The sequence below is a fragment of the Lynx canadensis genome, chromosome B1 (genome assembly GCF_007474595.2).
Source record: "Lynx canadensis isolate LIC74 chromosome B1, mLynCan4.pri.v2, whole genome shotgun sequence".
NCBI lineage: Eukaryota > Metazoa > Chordata > Mammalia > Carnivora > Felidae > Lynx > Lynx canadensis.
The window spans coordinates 150,477,778-150,499,181 of record NC_044306.2 but is presented as its reverse complement, the minus strand read 5'-3'; the positions used below and the strand labels follow the sequence as shown (position 1 = coordinate 150,499,181).

General features: G+C 39.0%; 1 protein-coding gene across 1 annotated transcript in view; it reads right to left on the bottom strand.

Moving 5' to 3' along the window:
* The window catches only part of TMPRSS11A (transmembrane serine protease 11A), a 60,116-nt gene that overhangs the window by 33,563 nt on the left and 5,149 nt on the right, over window positions 1-21,404 (bottom strand). Inside the window, exons 3-4 of the mRNA XM_030314500.1 lie at window positions 6,031-6,152; window positions 3,433-3,551 (exon numbers count right to left, since the gene is read on the bottom strand). Coding sequence (XP_030170360.1) covers window positions 3,433-3,551; window positions 6,031-6,152 — 241 coding nt within the window. The remainder of the gene's footprint in view (window positions 1-3,432; window positions 3,552-6,030; window positions 6,153-21,404) is intronic.

Below are 21,404 nucleotides of genomic sequence, written 5' to 3'. Positions count from 1 at the left end.
CTCACTTTTGTTTTCTAATTCCTTTAGAGTGTTTCTAACTAGTTTATCTCTGCATCTCTTTCTGTTTCCAAGCTCCTTTTTTTCTAAAGTTCTAGAGACATAGCATTAAGGATATTTGGAAGATCATTTTAAGCCCTTTTCTGGTGTCCCTGAGTGCTCCTTGGGCACAGAGGGAGTGTTTTTTTATGGGGAGACATCCCTAAGAAAATTCCCAACTGTTCCCATTTTTAATGAGACGATGGTCACTGGCCTGTGTTGACAGTGTAATTGAAATAGACTAATGTACCGGGGATAATTACTTGATATCTGGAATTTTGTGCATAGTAGGTGGGAAATAAAGTCACACAGATTATTCTTATGGATGACAGAAGTTTATTAAGAATATGTAATCATTTACTAGCTACATTTGCTAGCTCTATGATCTTGAGTAAATTAACTTTTCTCTACCTTGATTTTCTCATCTGTAAAATTGTGATAGTAATTGTAGTTACCTCATAAAGTTGTTTTTGAGGATTAGCTAAAATACATGTAAGGTGCTTTAGCGTAGTGCTTGGCACTCAGTACATGCTAGCTAGTGTTATGGAATTACAAGGTTATGACTTTCACATCTGTAATGACCCTGTAATTTAAAAGTATTTCTTGATATTTCTGAAATATGTTTCTTCAAATGAAGTACTACATCAGATAGTGATCCTACCCGAACTTATAATAATGAAGAAAGTGACCTACCTATTTGGGAGTGTCATGAATTACAGGTGTCTGGTTACTGAAGTCTTTTTAGCAGTATCTGAGCATGAGCTCATTTTACTTTTGCATCTCCATTTGCATTCAAATCAGTAAATCCCAAATTATGAGGAAGAGCAGGACCTGCAACCTGTCTTTCTTGGCTGTCTAATTAGCACCCATATAGGGCAGAGAGAAGAATCTGGTTTCATTCATTGGGATTCAGCAACAATAAACAGGAGTGGCAGGATGAGGCATGAACCATTCACATACTTCTTCTGAAGGTAACTGGGTGGTGAGTGGAGGAAAAAGGACACTTGTTTCATTTAAACAAGGCTAAATAATACAAAGCCTTTCCTGACCATGGGAAACCTAGCTGAATTTCCTTTTCTTTGAAGTTCTTCTGCCCTTATGGTCCTCAGCATACAATTTAGTCCTTAATTATGTCATGGTGTTCAGTTTCATGCTCATTACTCTCATATCTCCAAAAAGATATGAAGCAATTTGAGGAGCTAGATCATGTTTCCTTTTCTGCAAGATTCAGGTGTGAAGAAATGTAAAGAGCTGAACAACCATGCCATTGGGAGGAAAGATTGTTTAGTTAAATTGGGAAAACTTATTTGGAGAATACAACCTGGGTTCCTACCTAACATCACACACAAAGGTGGACTTTAGATACATTGAAGGCTTAATATAAAAGGTAAAATTTTGAACTTAATAGAAGAAAATAAATTAAAATATTTTTATGACTTGAAAGAGGGAATACCTTCTTAAAAAAACTTTAAAAACACAAACATAAGACAAAATTGATGAAGATCATCATTTCAAAATTATGGATTTCTATTTCATGAAGGACAACATGGTCCAAATTAATAGAAGATAGAATGGATGATTATAATTTCCTCAACCAGCAAACTGTTCATATCTAGAAAATATAAGGAACTTCTAGAAAATAACACTAATAAAACAAAATGACTCTAACAGAAAAACAGGTAAAGGATAGGTACAAGCAATTTATAAAAATGAAAACTCGAAAGGCTAACAAGCATATTTAATAATGCAGAAACTCAGTAATTAGAAAAATGTAAATTAAATCACAAAAAGACATATCTTATTGCCTATTAGGCTGGCAGAAGTCAGCAAGCCAAATAATACCAAGTGTTGGCAAAGATGTGGGGACATAGGAATCCTTATGCACTGCAGATGGGCGTGTACACTGGCTCAGCCATTCTGAAGAGCAATCCACACTAATTAGTTAAATTAAGTGGGTACACACCCAGTGACCCAGTAATTCTGCTCGCAGAAGAACTTGCACAGGTCTATAGGGGACAAGTAGGAGGCTATTTAGTGCAGCATTTCTTGGGATGATAGGTAGGAGGTAAAATATGGCAAAACACACTATAAACCATTTTGTAGTAGCCAATAGCAGTGAATTATGTGTACATTTAGCAACATGGACAGAGCTTTAAAAAAAGTTCTGAGTAAAAAGGCATGAAACAAAAAGTGATGCCATGGACTGAATATTTGTTTCCTGCCCCCAAATTCATATGTTGAAACGCTAACCCTCAATGTAATGGTGTTAAGAGGTGGGGCCTTTGAGAGGTGATTAGGTCATGAGTGGGGTTGGTGGTGCCCTTATAATGAGACCCAGAGAGCTTTTTAGGTCTGTTCTCCACTATGTGGGTATACACTGAGAAGTCTGCAGTCCGCAACCTGAGTGAGGGTCCTTATCAGAATCTGACCTGGCTGTTCCCTGATCTCAGACCTCCAGCCTCCAGAACTTTGAGAAATCAATATCTGATATTACAAGCCACTCAGTATCTGGTAGTTGGATGTAGTAGCCCAAAATGACTAAGATGAATGATTTATAACACAAAGAATAAATTAAAAGCATGTGCACACAAAACAACAAAATACATTTTTACAGGAATGAATACAAACAAAAGAATACATGTGGCACAAAGAAGGGTTGCCTGCTGAGGGAGGTGAATGGGAGTACGTTTTGTGAAAAAATGAGAGTAATAAATAATGACAGCCAGTGAAGGGCCTTGCATGTGCTCATGATTGTAATCTGTCATTACCTAACTCAGTCTTTGCACGTGAAGCTCCTTCACTCTGAGAAATACATGATTTATTGAAATTTAAAAGTCCACTTTCAAACACAGTATTACTATCATAAATGCACTCTGCATTTGTTCACTTCCATTTATGGATTTTTATTATTTTATTTATTTTTATTATTTATTTATTTATGTATTTATTTATTTATTTAGAGCAAGGAAGAGGGAGGGGCAGAGGGAGAAAGAGAGAAAATCTTAAGTAGGCTCCAGGCTTGATGCAGAGCCCAACATGCAGCTTGATACCATGACCTTGGGACCATGACTTGAGCTGAAATCAACAGTTAGACACTTAACCAACTGAGCCACCTAGATGCCCCAATTCTCTTACCTTTAGATAAGGTGGTTGAGTCACAAAGGGTGGTTTATCAGAATCACTGTTTATTAGGATGGAGATTTCCTTGTTCCCCCATCCCTGCCAACCCATCCCATTAGACACTGATTCAGTGGGTCTGGAATGGGGCCTAGGAATTTTCAAGGTGATTTAATGCAAGTGGTCTGAAAATAGTCTTTTGAGAAATATTGAGGGAAATGATCCACAAATCTCTTCCTTCAACATTGTTTTAAAACAGAAAGAATACATCTGACTTACCAAATTCTCACTCATCTCCTTTAAGTCCTTAAGGTTGTATGTGTTGTTTTGTCTAGAATTTCTATTGACTTGTAGATCTGAAATTTTAAATGTTCCATGATAGTACTCCGTTTTCTGTCCTGTGATAAAAAGGAAAAGTAGGAAATTACATTAGATTTCAGGATCTAAGGCACAGATGTAATGGCGTTAGTATAGAGTCTTAAATTATTATTGAGACTTCTTTCTAATTTAGTTTCTTAATAAATATAATGAAGATAATAATTAATTTTTATGTTAATAATAACTGGAATTTATTGAGTGTCTACTATATTGCCAAACACTGTTCTGGGCACTTTACATGTATTAATTCATTTGGTTCTCACTCTAGCTCCCTGAGATTGGTGTCACCTCCATTTCACAGGTGAAGAAAGTGTGGCACAGAGGTGTTAAGTAACTTGCTCTATGCGATATAACTAGTGAGTTGGCCTGAGTTTAAACCTAGAGAGACTAGCTCTAAAGCTGAAACATTTAATTCCTATATTAGGTCTTGCTGAGGTAAAATGTATACCACCTTATACTCTGCTAGAAGTAGATGTATATCAATATCCTTGTGAATTTTGATTTATAATGGGAGAGCCAGGCAAAGTAAGAAAGACAGGAAAAGAAAGGGAACAAACTGTCAGAGGTGGGAGATAAGAACAGTGTGTAAATGGGGTGAATCAGTCAGATCTCTGCTTGGCTGCTGGGAAAGATAAGAAAACAGAGCAGTGGGGCTCCTAAGAAATCTAGTAATCTTAGGAGTCTGGCCTTCGGGGGGGGGCAAGAAATTTACGAAGAGTTAATTTTTTTTTTTTACATTTATTTATTTTTGAGAGACAGAGACTGAGCGTGAGCAGGGGAGGGGCAGAGGGAGAAGGAGACAGAATCTGAAGCAGGCTCCAGGCTCTGAGCTGTTAGCACACAGCCCAAGGCAGGGCTCAAACCCATGAACCATGAGATTGCGACCTGAGCTGAAGTCGATGGTTAACTGACTAAGCCACCCAGGTGCCCCTACAAAGAGTTGAAAATAGAAAAACGGACCAGCCACAGAATAGCATCTCTCCTTAGGGAGCCTGGCCTAGGAAGGACACAGTGGGCACAATGGGTTTCCCAGCTATGGACCTAGGAAAGAGAGAGGGATCTCAGAATGGTACATCTTCTAGGTGGTACGTTTCTGGGCTCTGTAGTGCTTTTTTTTGGTCCCCCTGATACTCATCTGCACAATCCATATCATTATCAAACATTATACTCCTAGTAAAGGGGCTGGTAGGCAGTCAAATGAAATGACCTGAGAATCTTTTGCCATTAGCATAAACTACAGGCGGGGTTGTTACAAAAAGCCCAGAAGTGTGTTCTTAAAACCTTTAATGATCATGATAGTCTTCACCCGCCCCAAGTCTGAGGAAGATGACAATAGGTGAGGCCATTCAAGTAAGAAGCCTGAGGTAGTTGTTTTATCAAACACATCTGTGTGAGTGACCCTGTGGAGATTTGTCAGCAAATGTTAATGCTTTGCAGTCTGTGCAGAGAAAGATGTAATTTAAAAAGAATTCTGAAATGCATTATTTGTGTGATTATAAATATATCAGGCAATTAAAAAATACGTGAATATCATTTAGGAAAGGATAAAATTTTCTCTAAAAATAAGTAACAATATTTGTCATATTTATAGTTTACCAATTATTTCAAAATTCATTATTTTGTTGGACATGTGTTTTTCTTTGGCCCTTGAAATGTTGGTGGACATAATGATGAGTAAATGAGTCAGTTTTAATAGCTAATATAATAACTAATTTATCATAGTTTTTCACTTGAATGGTTAGAGTTGTTTATTATGATTACCAGTAGATTTAAGCTGCTACTTTTTTTAGTTTTTAAATCTTTTTAGAGTGAGAGAAAGTGTGTGAGTGGGGGATAGGGGCAGAGAGAGAGGGAGAATCTTTTTAAAAAATTTTTTTAAGTATTTGTTTTTGAGAGAGAGAGAGAGAGAGACGGAGCATAAACAGGGGAGTGACAGAGAGAGAGGGAGACACAGAATCCAAAACAGTCTCCAGGCTCTGTGAGCTGTCAGCACAGAGCCTGATGCAGGGCTCTAATCCATGAACTGTGAGATCATGACTTGAGCTAAAGTCAGACACATAACCGACTGAGTCACCCAGCTGCCCCAAGAGGGGAGAATCTTAAGCATGCTCCACGCTCAGCACAGAGCTCAACGTGGGGTTTGATCCCATGACCCTGGGAAATCAGGAGTCAGCTGCTCAACCTAGTGAGCCACCCAGACACCTCTTTCAGTTACCATTTTTGATCTTTTGTGTAGTCTTAAAAGAATATTAGCTTGTGAGCTCCAAGGAGATAGGAAACTGGTCTGCTTTACATAATGTTGTACCTTGAGTCATCCAGAAAAGTACTCATATACAATAGGCATTCAATCATTTTTATAAAATGACTGAAAAAAATTAAATTCTAAATGCTGGTAAAAGCACAAAAATACTTTTAGATAAAATTACATTTACATATATACAAATGAAAGTTTGCAGAAAAATGAAATCAAGCTGAGTGAAATTCACAATTTTTACCTACCAGAGACTAACAAGTGGGCCAGAATACCAGTGGTCACTGCCACCACTGTCAGTAATAACACAATGAGAAGGGCAATCATCCATGGTTTCAAACTTCTGCTCTGGGTGCCAAATCCTACTGTCCTGTAAAAAGCAAAACTCAGCAGGTTACTCTTACACTGTAACAGTTACAAGCTTTCTGGTTCTCCTTTGGATAACAGCAAGTTTTTTTGGTCTACCTTTTCCAGCAAGAATACATTTGTCTTGGATATGCATCAAGGTTATCTTGGGGTGAAGGGATGTATTAAGAAGATCAAGATCTGGGAATGTACAATATTACTCGTGGTTTCTATTTCTAGAGGCACTGGCTGTCTGTGCTGTCAGTCCTAACATCTCTTATCAACAATAGTGCTAATGACATTGTGTCAAGTATTTGTTTGCATGTATATTAATCTAAATTTAATTGTGAACTCCTCAATGAGCTGGACTGGTATTGTTCATCTTTTTATCATTAAGATTTAATAAGGTGCCTGGTAAAGAGTAGGAATTTTACAAATCCGTAAGAGGAAGATATTATGCCAGCTTTATATATGAAATAACAGAGGCTGAGAGAGAGGACACTTGATTAGAGTCAAATGGTTTAAAAAGGTCCTGGTCTTCTAACTCGTTTTGTAGTCTCCTTCTCTACAACTTGCCATTAAGATCAACTTTATTTACCTCTTTCATTAGAAGTTAGCTTTGGGTGGGTGTGTGTTGCTAAACCAACCTCTTTGGGGACAGAAGGTATTTTTCCTTTACAAGATTTAGTCCAATGCTTTGCACTGAGTGTAATTTTATTTTTTATATTATTTATTTCATTAATTTTTTTAAGTTCATTTATTTATTTTGAGATATACAGAGAGTGTGAGTGAGAGAGAGAAAGAGCAAATCCCAAGCAGGCTCCACACTATCAGCATAGAGCCTGATGTGAAGCTCAATTTCACAATGAGTCATGGCCTGAACTGAAATTAAAATGTCAGATGCTTAACTGACAGAGTCACCCAGGCGCCCCTGCACTGAGTGTAATTTTAATCAACATTGGTTGATTTACAAGAAATTTTTCTTTTGAATATAGACATATTTTATATGTAAATGAAAGCATAAAAGATACAAGTCATATGGACCTAAATAATTAAGAAGATAATAGCTTTGGCATAAGCAATACATTTACCCAATAAACCTAGTGGAGCTTGAGAGGCTTGAATTCTGTTGGGTATAGAAAATATTGACAATGTGGAGGATTCTGGGAAGATGGCGGCGTAGGAGGACGCTGGGCTCACCGCGCATCCTGCTGATCACTTAGATTCCACCTACACCTGCCTAAATAACCCAGAAAACCGCCAGAGGATTAGCAGAACAGAGTCACCGGACCCAAGTGCAGACGAGAGGCCCACGGAAGAGGGTAGGAAGGGCGGCGAGGCGGTGCGCGCTCCACGGACTGGCGGGAGGGAGCCGGGGCGGAGGGGCGGCTCGCCGGCCAAGCAGAGCCCCCGAGTCCGGCTTGCAAAAGCGGAGGGGCCTGACGGACTGTGTTCAGACAGCAAGCGCGACTTAGCAAGCGCGACTTAGCGTCTGGGAGGTCATAAGTTAACAGCTCTGCTCGGAAAGCGGGAAGGCTGGAGGACAAAGGGAGGGTGAGCTGCGGAGCCCCCGGACGACAGAGCTCAGTTTGGCGGGGAACAAAGGCGCTAGCCAGCGCCATCTCCCCCGCCCATCCCCCAGCCAAAATCCCAAAGGGAACCGGCTCCGGCCAGGGAAATTGCTCGCTCCGCGCGAACACCCAACTCTGTGCTTCTGCGGAGCCAAACCTCCGGCAGCGATTTGACTCCCTCCGGCTGCCACAGGGCCCCTCCTGAAGTGGATCACCTAAGGAGAAGCGAGCTAAGCCTGCCCCCCCTCCCGCCGTGCACCTTGCCTTCCCACCCCAGCTAATACGCCAGATCCCCAGCATCACAAGCCTGGCAGTGTGCAAGTAGCCCAGACGGGCCACGCCACCCCACAGTGAATCCCGCCCCTAGGAGAGGGGAAGAGAAGGCACACACCAGTCTGACTGTGGCCCCAGCGGTGGGCTGGGGGCAGACATCAGGTCGGACTGCGGCCCCGCCCACCAACTCCAGTTATACACCACAGCACAGGGGAAGTGCCCTGCAGGCCCTCACCACACCAGGGACTATCCAAAATGACCAAGCGGAAGAATTCCCCTCAGAAGAATCTCCAGGAAATAACAACAGCTAATGAGCTGATCAAAAAGGATTTAAATAATATAACAGAAAGTGAATTTAGAATAATAGTCATAAAATTAATCGCTGGGCTGGAAAACAGCATACAGGACAGCAGAGAATCTCTTGCTACAGACATCAGGGGACGAAGGAACAGTCACGAGGAGCTGAAAAACGCTTTAAAGGAAATGGAAAACAAAATGCAAACCACCACGGCTCGGATGGAAGAGGCAGAGGAGAGAATAGGTGAACTAGAAGATAAAGTTATGGAAAAAGAGGAAGCTGAGAAAAAGAGAGATAAAAAAATCCAGGAGTATGAGGGGAAAATTAGAGAACTAAGTGATACACTAAAAAGAAATAATATACGCATAATTGGTATCCCAGAGGAGGAAGAGAGAGGGAAAGGTGCTGAAGGGGTACTTGAAGAAATAATAGCTGAGAACTTCCCTGAACTGGGGAAGGAAAAAGGCATTGAAATCCAAGAGGCACAGAGAACTCCCTTCAGACGTAACTTGAATCGATCTTCTGCACGACATATCATAGTGAAACTGGCAAAATACAAGGATAAAGAGAAAATTCTGAAAGCAGCAAGGGGTAAACGTGCCCTCACATATAAAGGGAGACCTATAAGACTCGTGACTGATCTCTCTTTTGAAACTTGGCAGGCCAGAAAGAATTGGCACGAGATTTTCAGGGTGCTAGATAGCAAAAATATGCAGCCGAGAATCCTTTATCCAGCAAGTCTGTCATTTAGAATAGAAGGAGAGATAAAGGTCTTCCCAAACAAACAAAAACTGAAGGAATTTGTCACCACTAAACCAGCCCTACAAGAGATCCTAAGGGGGACCCTGTGAGACAAAGTACCAGAGACATCACTACAAGCATAAAACATACAGACATCACAATGACTCTAAACCCGTATCTTTCTATAATAACACTGAATGTAAACGGATTAAATGCGCCAACCAAAAGACATAGGGTATCAGAATGGATAAAAAAACAAGACCCATCTATTTGCTGTCTACAAGAGACTCATTTTAGACCTGAGGACACCTTTAGATTCAGAGTGAGGGGATGGAGAACTATTTATCATGCTACTGGAAGCCAGAAGAAAGCTGGAGTAGCCATACTTATATCAGACAAACTAGACTTTAAATTAAAGGCTGTAACAAGAGATGAAGAAGGACATTATATAATAGTTACAGGGTCTATCCATCAGGAAGAGCTAACAATTATAAATGTCTATGCGCCGAATTCCGGAGCCCCCAAATATATAAAACAATTACTCATAAACAGAAGCAACCTTATTGATAAGAATGTGGTAATTGCAGGGGACTTTAACACCCCACTTACAGAAATGGATAGATCATCTAGACACACAGTCAATAAAGAAACAAGGGCCCTGAATGAGACACTGGATCAGATGGACTTGACAGATATATTTAGAACTCTGCATCCCAAAGCAACAGAATATACTTTCTTCTCGAGTGCACATGGAACATTCTCCAAGATAGATCATATACTGGGTCACAAAACAGCCCTTCATAAGTTTACAAGAATTGAAATTATACCATGCATACTTTCAGACCACAATGCTATGAAGCTTGAAATCAACCACAGGAAAAAGTCTGGAAAACCTCCAAAAGCATGGAGGTTAAAGAACACCCTACTAACGAATGAGTGGGTCAACCAGGCAATTAGAGAAGAAATCAAAAAATATATGGAAACAAACGAAAATGAAAATACAACAATCCAAACGCTTTGGGACGCAGCGAAGGCAGTCCTGAGAGGAAAATACATTGCAATCCAGGCCTATCTCAAGAAACAAGAAAAATCCCAAATACAAAATCTAACAGCACACCTAAAGGAAATAGAAGCAGAACAGCAAAGGCAGCCTAAACCCAGCAGAAGAAGAGAAATAATAAAGATCAGAGCAGAAATAAACAATATAGAATCTAAAAAAACTGTAGAGCAGATCAACGAAACCAAGAGTTGGTTTTTTGAAAAAATAAACAAAATTGACAAACCTCTAGCCAGGCTTCTCAAAAAGAAAAGGGAGATGACCCAAATAGATAAAATCATGAATGAAAATGGAATGATTACAACCAATCCCTCAGAGATACAAACAATTATCAGGGAATACTATGAAAAATTATATGCCAACAAATTGGACAACCTGGAAGAAATGGACAAATTCCTGAACACCCACACTCTTCCAAAACTCAATCAGGAGGAAAGAGAAAGCTTGAACAGACCCATAACCAGCGAAGAAATTGAATCGGTTATCAAAAATCTCCCAACAAATAAGAGTCCAGGACCAGATGGCTTCCCAGGGGAGTTCTACCAGACGTTTAAAGCAGAGATAATACCTATCCTTCTCAAGCTATTCCAAGAAATAGAAAGGGAAGGAAAACTTCCAGACTCATTCTATGAAGCCAGTATTACTTTGATTCCTAAACCAGACAGAGACCCAGTCAAAAAAAGAGAACTACAGGCCAATATCCCTGATGAATATGGATGCAAAAATTCTCAATAAGATACTAGCAAATCGAATTCAACAGCATATAAAAAGAATTATTCACCATGATCAAGTGGGATTCATTCCTGGGATGCAGGGCTGGTTCAACATTCGCAAATCAATCAACGTGATACATCACATTAACAAAAAAAAAGAGAAGAACCATATGATCCTGTCAATCGATGCAGAAAAGGCCTTTGACAAAATCCAGCACCCTTTCTTAATAAAAACCCTTGAGAAAGTCGGGATAGAAGGAACATACTTAAAGATCATAAAAGCCATTTATGAAAAGCCCACAGCTAACATCATCCTCAACGGGGAAAAACTGAGAGCTTTTTCCCTGAGATCAGGAACACGACAGGGATGCCCACTCTCACCGTTGTTGTTTAACATAGTGCTGGAAGTTCTAGCATCAGCAATCAGACAACAAAAGGAAATCAAAGGCATCAAAATTGGCAAAGATGAAGTCAAGCTTTCGCTTTTTGCAGATGACATGATATTATACATGGAAAATCCGATAGACTCCACCAAAAGTCTGCTAGAACTGATACATGAATTCAGCAAAGTTGCAGGATACAAAATCAATGTCCAGAAATCAGTTGCATTCTTATACACTAACAATGAAGCAACAGAAAGACAAATAAAGAAACTGATCCCATTTACAATTGCACCAAGAAGCATAAAATACCTAGGAATAAATCTAACCAAAGATGTAAAGGATCTGTATGCTGAAAACTATAGAAAGCTTATGAAGGCAATTGAAGAAGATTTAAAGAAATGGAAAGACATTCCCTGCTCATGGATTGGAAAAATAAATATTGTCAAAATGTCAATACTACCCAAAGCTATCTACACATTCAATGCAATCCCAATCAAAATTGCACCAGCATTCTTCTCGAAACTAGAACAAGCAATCCTAAAATTCATATGGAACCACAAAAGGCCCCGAATAGCCAAAGGAATTTTGAAGAAGAAGACCAAAGCAGGAGGCATCACAATCCCAGACTTTAGCCTCTACTACAAAGCTGTCATCATCAAGACAGCATGGTATTGGCACAAAAACAGACACACAGACCAATGGAATAGAATAGAAACCCCAGAACTAGACCCACAAACATATGGCCAACTCATCTTTGACAAAGCAGGAAAGAACATCCAATGGAAAAAAGACAGCCTCTTTAACAAATGGTGCTGGGAGAACTGGACAGCAACATGCAGAAGGTTGAAACTAGACCACTTTCTCACACCATTTACAAAAATAAACTCAAAATGGATAAAGGACCTAAATGTGAGACAGGAAACCATCAGAACCTTAGAGGAGAAAGCAGGAAAAGACCTCTCTGACCTCAGCCGTAGCAATCTCTTACTCGACACATCCCCAAAGGCAAGGGAATTAAAAGCAAAAGTGAATTACTGGGACCTTATGAAGATAAAAAGCTTCTGCACAGCAAAGGAAACAACCAACAAAACTAAAAGGCAACCAACGGAATGGGAAAAGATATTTGCAAATGACATATCGGACAAAGGGCTAGTATCTAAAATCTATAAAGAGCTCACCAAACTCCACACCCGAAAAACAAATAACCCAGTGAAGAAATGGGCAGAAAACATGAATAGACACTTCTCTAAAGAAGACATCCAGATGGCCAACAGGCACATGAAAAGATGTTCAGCGTCGCTCCTTATCAGGGAAATACAAATCAAAACCACACTCAGGTATCACCTCACGCCAGTCAGAGTGGCCAAAATGAACAAATCAGGAGACTATAGATGCTGGAGAGGATGTGGAGAAACGGGAACCCTCTTGCACTGTTGGTGGGAATGCAAATTGGTGCAGCCGCTCTGGAAAGCAGTGTGGAGGTTCCTCAGAAAATTAAAAATAGACCTACCCTATGACCCAGCAATAGCACTGCTAGGAATCTACCCAAGGGATACAGGAGTACTGATGCATAGGGGCACTTGTACCCCAATGTTCATAGCAGCACTCTCAACAATAGCCAAATTATGGAAAGAGCCTAAATGTCCATCAACTGATGAATGGATAAAGAAATTGTGGTTTATATACACAATGGAATACTACGTGGCAATGAGAAAAAATGAAATATGGCCTTTTGTAGCAACGTGGATGGAACTGGAGAGTGTGATGCTAAGTGAAATAAGCCATACAGAGAAAGACAGATACCATATGGTTTCACTCTTATGTGGATCCTGAGAAACTTAACAGGAACCCATGGGGGAGGGGAAGGAAAAAAAAAAAAAAAAAAAAGGACGTTTTAGTGGGAGAGAGCCAAAGCATAAGAGACTGTTAAAAACTGAGAACAAACTGAGGGTTGATGGGGGGTGGGAGGGAGGGGCGGGTGGGTGATGGATATTGAGGAGGGCACCTTTTGGGATGAGCACTGGGTGTTGTATGGAAACCAATTTGTCAATAAACTTCATATAAAAATAAAATAAAATAAAATAAAATAATAATAATAACAATAATAAAAAAAAAAAAATAAACTGCAGACATATAGGGGCACTTGTACCCCAATGTTTATAGCAGCACTCTCAACAATAGCCAAATTATGGAAAGAGCCTAAATGTCCATCAACTGATGAATGGATAAAGAAATTGTGGTTTATATACACAATGGAGTACTACGTGGCAATGAGAAAGAACGAAATATGGCCCTTTGCAGCAACGTGGATGGAGCTGGAGAGTGTGATGCTAAGTGAAATAAGCCATACAGAGAAAGACAGATACCGTATGTTTTCACTCTTATGTGGATCCTGAGAAACTTAACAGAAACCCATGGAGGAGGGGAAGGAAAAAAAAAAGAGGTTAGAGTGGGAGAGAGCTAAAGCATAAGAGACTCTTAAAAACTGAGAACAAACTGAGGTGTTGATGGGGGGTGGGAGGGAGGGGAGGGTGGGTGACGGGTATTGAGGAGGGCACCTTTTGGGATGAGCACTGGGTATTATATGGAAACCAATTTGACAATAAATTTCATATATTAAAAAAAAAAAAAAAAAAAAAAAAAAAAAAAAAATATTGACAATGTATGCATTGGCTGATTAAAAAGAATCTAGACAGCTGGCTGTGGAGAGGCAGTGTGTCTTCCAATGGACAAGAATCAAGGTGCCAGAATATAACAACAAACAGAAGCTCTGTGGAGTGTAACATTATTTAGCCTCTTGAATGACTTAAAACCTAAATTCAGGGGTGCCTGAGTGGCTCAGTGGGTTAGGCGACCAACTTCAGCTCAGGTCACGATCTCGTGGTTCGAGAGTTCAAGCCCCGTGTTGGGCTCTGTGCTGACAGCTCCGAGCCTGGAGCCTCCATTGGATTCTGTGTCTCCCTCTCTCTCTGTCCCTCCCCTGTTCACGCTCCATTTCTCTCTGTCTCTCAATAACAAATAAACATTAAAAAAAAATTTTTTTAAATAAAACCTAAATTCAAAAGTTAAGGATAACTTGGAAACTATTTGGTAGAATGTAACACATTTTCCAGGTGAGAAAACTGACACCCAGAAATGATTAAATGACCTCTGATGTAACAGAACTAGTGGTCATCTCAGACTCACGCCTTCTAACTCCTAGGGCACCATTGTTTTTCCCGCAGTGCCACACTTCCACTCCATTGAGTGCATTCTCTTAAATTGATTTATTATTTATATATTCATCTATTCACTCATTCATTCATTCTTCATTTATTTGACCATTCATTTTCTCAGAGAATCTTAGTATGTTTCCAAGACATTCAAAATCAATAAGAGAACCAAAGAAGGAAGGCTAGAACGTAAGGAGACTTAAGGGCTTTCAAATCTGTCTTCTCATCAGAGTTTCTCTGAATAGGGCAAATGGAGAAAGCAGATGACAGGAAGATCACATCACTGTATAGACTGAATGGTAGGACTCTTAGCAGAGGAGTTGTTCAACAACCAATAGCCCACTGCTTCAAGTGCCGTGGCAGTCATATCTACAAATCCCATACAAGGAGCTGTGAACATCTGGGCAGGGGGAATGACGACCAACAAATAGGTGTGTTAGGTTCTCCTTTTGTGAGAACCTCTGGGGAATAACAGGTGTACAATGCCATATTACAAAAGCTTCAGGAGCCATAGTCTAAATCTGCAGCTATTTAATCCTGTATGAATAAACTGTCAACTCAGTATCAACTTTTATGAATAATATGATAATATGAAGAGATGCATGAAAGCCAATATGCATCATTGACTTTCCATTCTGGAGAGGTCCTGCTAGTGATTTGCATAATATCACTTCAGATTTGGAGAAAAATAGGCTCAGTAAAGCCTTGGGAATCTAGCCTGATTGTAAGTAGAGATGCACCGCACCATTGTGCCCATGCATTTTTTTTCCTGCTTTACTTGCATCAGAAAACAAACACTGATCTATTAATTTTCTATTGCTGTGCAACAAATTACCACAAAGTTAGCAGCTTAAAGCAATACCAACTTATTAGCTCATGGTTCTGTACATGTCATGGCTGAGTTTTCTGCTCAGGATCTCACAAGGTTGAAATCAAGGTGTTGATTGAGGCAGCTATCTCATCTGACATTTGTGATCATTTTCTAAGCTCACTTAGGTTCTAGGCATAGCTCAGTTCTTTGAAGTTGAACTGGGGTCCCTGTTCTCTTGCTGGCTGTCACAGGCCTCTCTCTCTCAGCTCATAGATTCCACCACATTCTTTGCATGTGGCCCATTCCATCTCTACAGCCAGCAATGGAGAATCACCCTCCCAACAAATCTCTTACATCCTGAATATCTCGCCAGGTAGAGCCTAGTCCTTTTCAAAGGTGTCACCTGATTAGAGTAGGTCCACCAAGGACAATTTCCCTATCTTAAAGCCAACTGATTTGAGACCTTAATTATATCTGCAAAATTCCCTCACAGCAGCACCTAAATTAGTGTTTGAGTGTCCAGGAGTGTGTACACTGAGGGATGGGAATCTTAGAGGTCATTTAAAATTTTTTTTATCATAGCTGGAAATATAACTTTCATGAAACAGAAAATGGACAGAAATCTCTATAGCCTTCAGAGAAAGCATGTGATATTTAAAATTTCTAATTTTTGTGGGGGTTGTAGAAAACTATTTCATTAAAAGGAAATTTCTATGTTGAATGTACAATTAGAAGAAGACTAAGGTATATTTTATTCAACTAAAAATTTGGGGGAATACAAAATAAACTCTTGGAACTTGAAATGGGAAGGCAGCTAAAAGTAATCCCTGTTTAAGACCTATTTGGCATTCTGCATTCCTTAAAGGAAAGGGCAAGTACAGATGATACTTAATTCAGAGTAACACAATTTATAATCTGTATGAAATCCAATTTATCATATTCATTTACTTTCATTAAGTTTGAGTATTCAGTGTTTAAAAGGGCATATGCGTGGCATCATTTTTCCAAAGATGTCAATGAAAACATGGTGATAATTTGAATAATTTTGTGACTTTGCTTTCTGCAGTTTTTCAGACTGAAAAATACACATCTTGAGGAATATATAGGGCAGTCTGAACTGTTAATGATCTGAGTTGGGATATTCTTCAGTAACCAGACTCTAAGCTGAGGACTTTAATATGTGTGAGTTCAAAGAGGTTTGAGTCAGCAAAAGACATCATAGACCTCTTTATCCACATGGATTTTCCTTTTTCTAGAAAGGCCTTCCCTGAAGGCAGCAACTTAGGCTTGCTCTACAGTCAACCACATGCCCATTATCGTTTTATCTATAAACTCTAAATTTTTCTATTTTCAGGATCAGTCTTCTGTTTTCTTGTAGATGCATGTTATCATTATACAAATGTAAATGCATGTGAATAGTATTCAAATGCCAATTTACAGACAGATTATGTTCCCATAAATCTTCATAAAGATAGTTTCTTGAAGTTTAAAACATGCAATCTTATTTAAAAATAAATTATTGGTTAGCTTCCCAGGCCACCTACAAGTTTACTGAACTTCTAATGTAACTGAACAAAGGTGTTAAGTGCATCAAATTCCTAGAAGGCATTTGGTGCAAAAAACTTTGCTCTTCTTTCCCTAGCATGGTCCCCATCCCTGGAGGAAAGTTGTTCTAGAGCCAAAGTGCCAAATTCTCTTTCTACCAATGAAAATCGTCATTTCCTTTGAGTCACTCAAGTCAGATGTTTGCTACAGAAGAGCAACATTTTGTGGTAACCTAATATACTCTGACATGTGAATATCTGTTTGGGTACTCTGGGACTATTTTGTTTAATTATTTAATTTAATTTAATTTAATTTAATTTAATTTAATTTAATTTAATTTAATTTAATTTTTTAATTAAGTGTTTTATTATAGTTCCAGTATAATTAACATATAGTGGTATATTAGTTTCAGGCATAGAATATAGTAATTCAGCACTTCCACATTACTAAGTGCTTATCATGGTAAATGTGCTCAATCCCCTTCACCTGTTCACCCATCCCCCACCCACCTCCTCTCTGGTAACCAGCAGTTTGTTCTCTATAGTTAAAAGTCTGTTTCTTGGTTTATCTGTCTCTCTTTTTTTCCTCTTTTGTTTCTTAAATTCCACATATGAATGAAATTGTACGGTATTTGTCCTTCTCTGACTTATTTTGCTTAGCATGATTCTTTCTAGCTCCATCCTTGTTGCAAATGGCAAGTTTTCATTCTTCTCTATGGTGGAATAATATACCATTGTATGTATATGTGTGTGTGTGTGTGTGTGTGTGTGTGTGTGTGTGTGTGTACCACCTCTTTTTTTATTTTTAAAGTTTATTTATTTATTTTGAAAGAAAGAGAAAGAGAGAGAGAGAAAGAAAGAGAGAGAGCAAGGGAGGGGTATAGAGAGAGGGAGACAGAATCCCAAACAGGCTCCAGGCTGTCAGTGTGGAACCTGACAATGGAGCTCAATCTCACCAACTGTGAGATCATGACCTGAGCCAAAATCAATAGTTGGACACTTAACTGACAGAGCCACCCAGGCACCCCCACCTCTTCTTTATCTTTTCATTTATCAAAGGACACTTGGGCCACTTACATAATTTGTCTATTGTAAATAATGCTGCAGTAAACATAGAGGTGCATGTATCCCTTTGAATTTAGTGTTTTTGTATGTTTTGGGTAAATATCCTATAGTGGAATTATTGGATCATAGGATGCTTGTATTTAAGGAACCTCCATACTGTCTTCCACAGTGGCTATTTTAGGGTGACCATTTAATACTAAGAGTGACAACAAGAGCTACTAGGGAGTAAATGCTGACTTTGTAGGAGTTGTTGGTATATCGTCGCATCTCATCCTCCAAACATGCTTGTCAGTAGAATTATGTATCTTTGCTTCACAGGTGACTAACTTGCTCCATTCATGAAGCCAGTATGCAGAACTAGAACCTAACTTGGGCTTCTGTGACTCAAAAGCCCATTTTTCTCTGTGATATCAAACTTCTTTCTGAGAGTCATTTTTACGTTTTTTTAGAACAGGTTTCCTATGAACTCAGATGAATAATGGGTGGTATTTCAAGCAGCATGAAAGGCAAGTGAAGAGTTTTAGGAAGTGAAAGTAGAGGTTGTTTGATCAGAGAGGCCACCCACCCTCATTGTGGTTAAGTCTGAAATTTATTTTGCTTTCACATCTTCCTTTCTATTGGCTTTACACTTTGATGAACTCTGAAAAAGTTAGGATTCCCTTCTCTCCCTCCCCGTAGAATCTCCTATAACAGTGGCAGAGGTCACCTGGAGTGGGCAGAGGGGAGGTAGGGCTGATAGAATGATAACCATATTGGGGGTTGTCTGTAAACTTTGAAGGCTTTTATCTAATTTGACACTTTTTTTCATACTCCTACAAGTTCTCTATATATTTTATTTCTTGAAATGTGTATAAATATCCTTTTACCCTAAAGTGGGCAAGATCTTGAAGATAGTGAAAACATCATATATAGCATTGAGACATTTCTCCAAAAATGTTCCCAGGTGGTGGGGGAAAGGAGGTTTTCCATATTCAAACAGGTTTGAAAAAAATGGGTTAAATAAAATTAGAGAGGACCCTCACTTCTAGAAGTCTCAGAATCTGGTTTTAAGTGGAAGTAAATGTGAACAACATTTCTGTCTTGGTTTTGTATATATTCTTTTCACTGATACAACCCCAGTGCCTCATACATTATCTGATTCTTAGCAGAATCTTGAATACTATTTATTGAATTGGACTGAAATAAAGGTTTTTTAAATTACATTTTCTTTCTTTCTTTCTTTCTTTCTTTCTTTCTTTCTTTCTTTCTTTCTTTACTTTTCAATATTTATTTTTGGGAGAGTGCAAGTGGGGGAGGGACAGAGAGAGGAGGACAGAGGATCCTAAGCAGGCTATGAGCTGACAGGCTGAGAGCAGTGAGCCTGTTGTGGAGCTCAAACTCACAAACCAGGATATCATGACCTGAGTCGAAGTCGGCCACTCAACTGACTGAGTCACCCAGGTGCCCCTCAAATATACGTTTTTTAAAAAAACACCCTATCTACTCATATCCTGTGGGATTCTGATGTTCTACAGAACACAGCTTTGAAAACATAGCTCTAGATATATTTATGCCACTGTGATGCTCCATGGAATGCTTGTCAGGAGGTTAAAAAAGAAGAAACGAAGAAAACTTTTTATATTCCTTCAGTGTTTAACTCCCAGATATGGGAGGGACAATGGGGCGAGGGGCAGAATTGAATAAAATACCATTGTGAGTCCAGAGCAAAGAAAAGTTTCTGTGGAAAATGTTGAAATTATTCAAGCTGAGCTGAATTCAGAGGTCTCAGGGAAGGAAAATTAGGACCCAGAGAAGAGAAGACTATTTCTTCACCTATCTAAGGAAATGTCTTTACTCTGGTGCCAGGGATGGAAATTGGGCACACGGGCAAAAAAGGAGCATGAATGAGAATTTTAAGGCTGTAAGAGGAAAGCATAAGCTAAAGGGATTGAGAACACCTTTCCTAGATTCCCCATGGATACTTCATCCCCATGGAGGGAAACTCCCACCTCCTGCCACTTCCCTGCACAGTTACTCACTGCTTAGTCATGTCTGGCTTGCTAAGCTGGATTTACTCTAAAGCCTTGTAGCTCTGTCTTTAGCAACTACCCAACCCTAATGAGTGAAATCAATTTCAGATTCTTGTCCCTTCTAGATCGTTCTGTCTTGATTTAGTAAGAGGGATTTCTTGGCTGTATTCTGAGAGGTTAGGCATTTAACTCTCTTCCATCTTCAGATAACAGCAAAATGAAGGTTCATGGTGCTAGCTTATAGCTGCAAAGCCTTTCTTAAATAGTTTTGAACTTAGACTTTGGATTAGGGGTAGAGCACAGTCACATGTTAGTTTAAATTAATGCACCATCATTGAGCTAACTTCTAATTGAGAGTGGTATAGCATTAAATGATAAGAAACGAGTCTCTGGAGCCAGACTACCTGAGCTCAAGTCCTAGCTCTGTCATTTGGTGGCTCTGCAATATGAAGCAAGGTATTTGGCCCTTTTGTGTTTTAGTCTTCCCATTTGGAAAATGGAAATGAAATTAATATCTACCTCATTGGATTTATATAAGCACTAAGTACATTAATTCATGTAAAGTGACCAGACCATAGTAAATACTATATAAATGTGAATTAGTATCACGATTTTTGTTGTTATTATTATTACACACTTGATAGAAATCAGCCATGCTGAGACAATGGGCATTTTACTATGAGAATTTTATGGTAGGTAATTGAGATTTTAGGATCATCTTGGAGTGGCCCTACAGGAAAGAGCTTATATAGGAGGGGTATTAGTAAATACCCCAAATATTTTTAATGCAGTATTAATCCACAAAAAATATGTTCCACTGTGGCTGGCCCAGAGTGACAATAAAATGCAGATGCTGTTTTATAAGTACAATATTAATGTGGGAATAAGGGATTGAGTAACAAAACAGAAACTTATTATGGAATGTTATACTTTATAGAAAAGATAGCACCAAACATTATGTGGTGTATGTGCATGTGTGTTTGTGTGTGTTATATGTGTGTGTTTGGTATAGTCCTGACATGTTTTGGCATAAGATGCAGTCCCACCTATTAAAATTTGTAAAATGTGTATCAGATAAGAGGCAAAGGTCCACACTGGGATGCTATGCATGTGTGAAAAATAAATTGTATTCAAATGCCTTGGTCAGAGCCTTGTATACCATAAATATGCCCTAACAAACTACTTCTAAGAATTGATTAGCTATTACAGTGTTATTCCTCCTTTGTCCTTTTGTTTGTCTGTCTATTCAACTATCCGTCCATCTGTCCACCTATCCACCCATCTTTCTTTTTTCACAATATTTTATTGAGCCTCTATTTTGTTTTAAGGCATCATTCAAGGCTTAGAAAGGCGTGGATGAATAAAACATGGATTCTACCCTTATGTAATTCATGGTACAACCAACCCATAGTGTTTTTGTCTCAGTCTGTGCCATGTGATTGAAAATAATGAAGTATTATAAACTTCTTTTCTATAAATATTTAAAATTACACAAATAATAAATTTCCATTAAGGTAACAAAAATGAGCATTAAAAATTTTGATATAATAGAAAAAGTATATATTGATCTCTGGTCCCAGTTCTTGGCACAGAGTTCCTA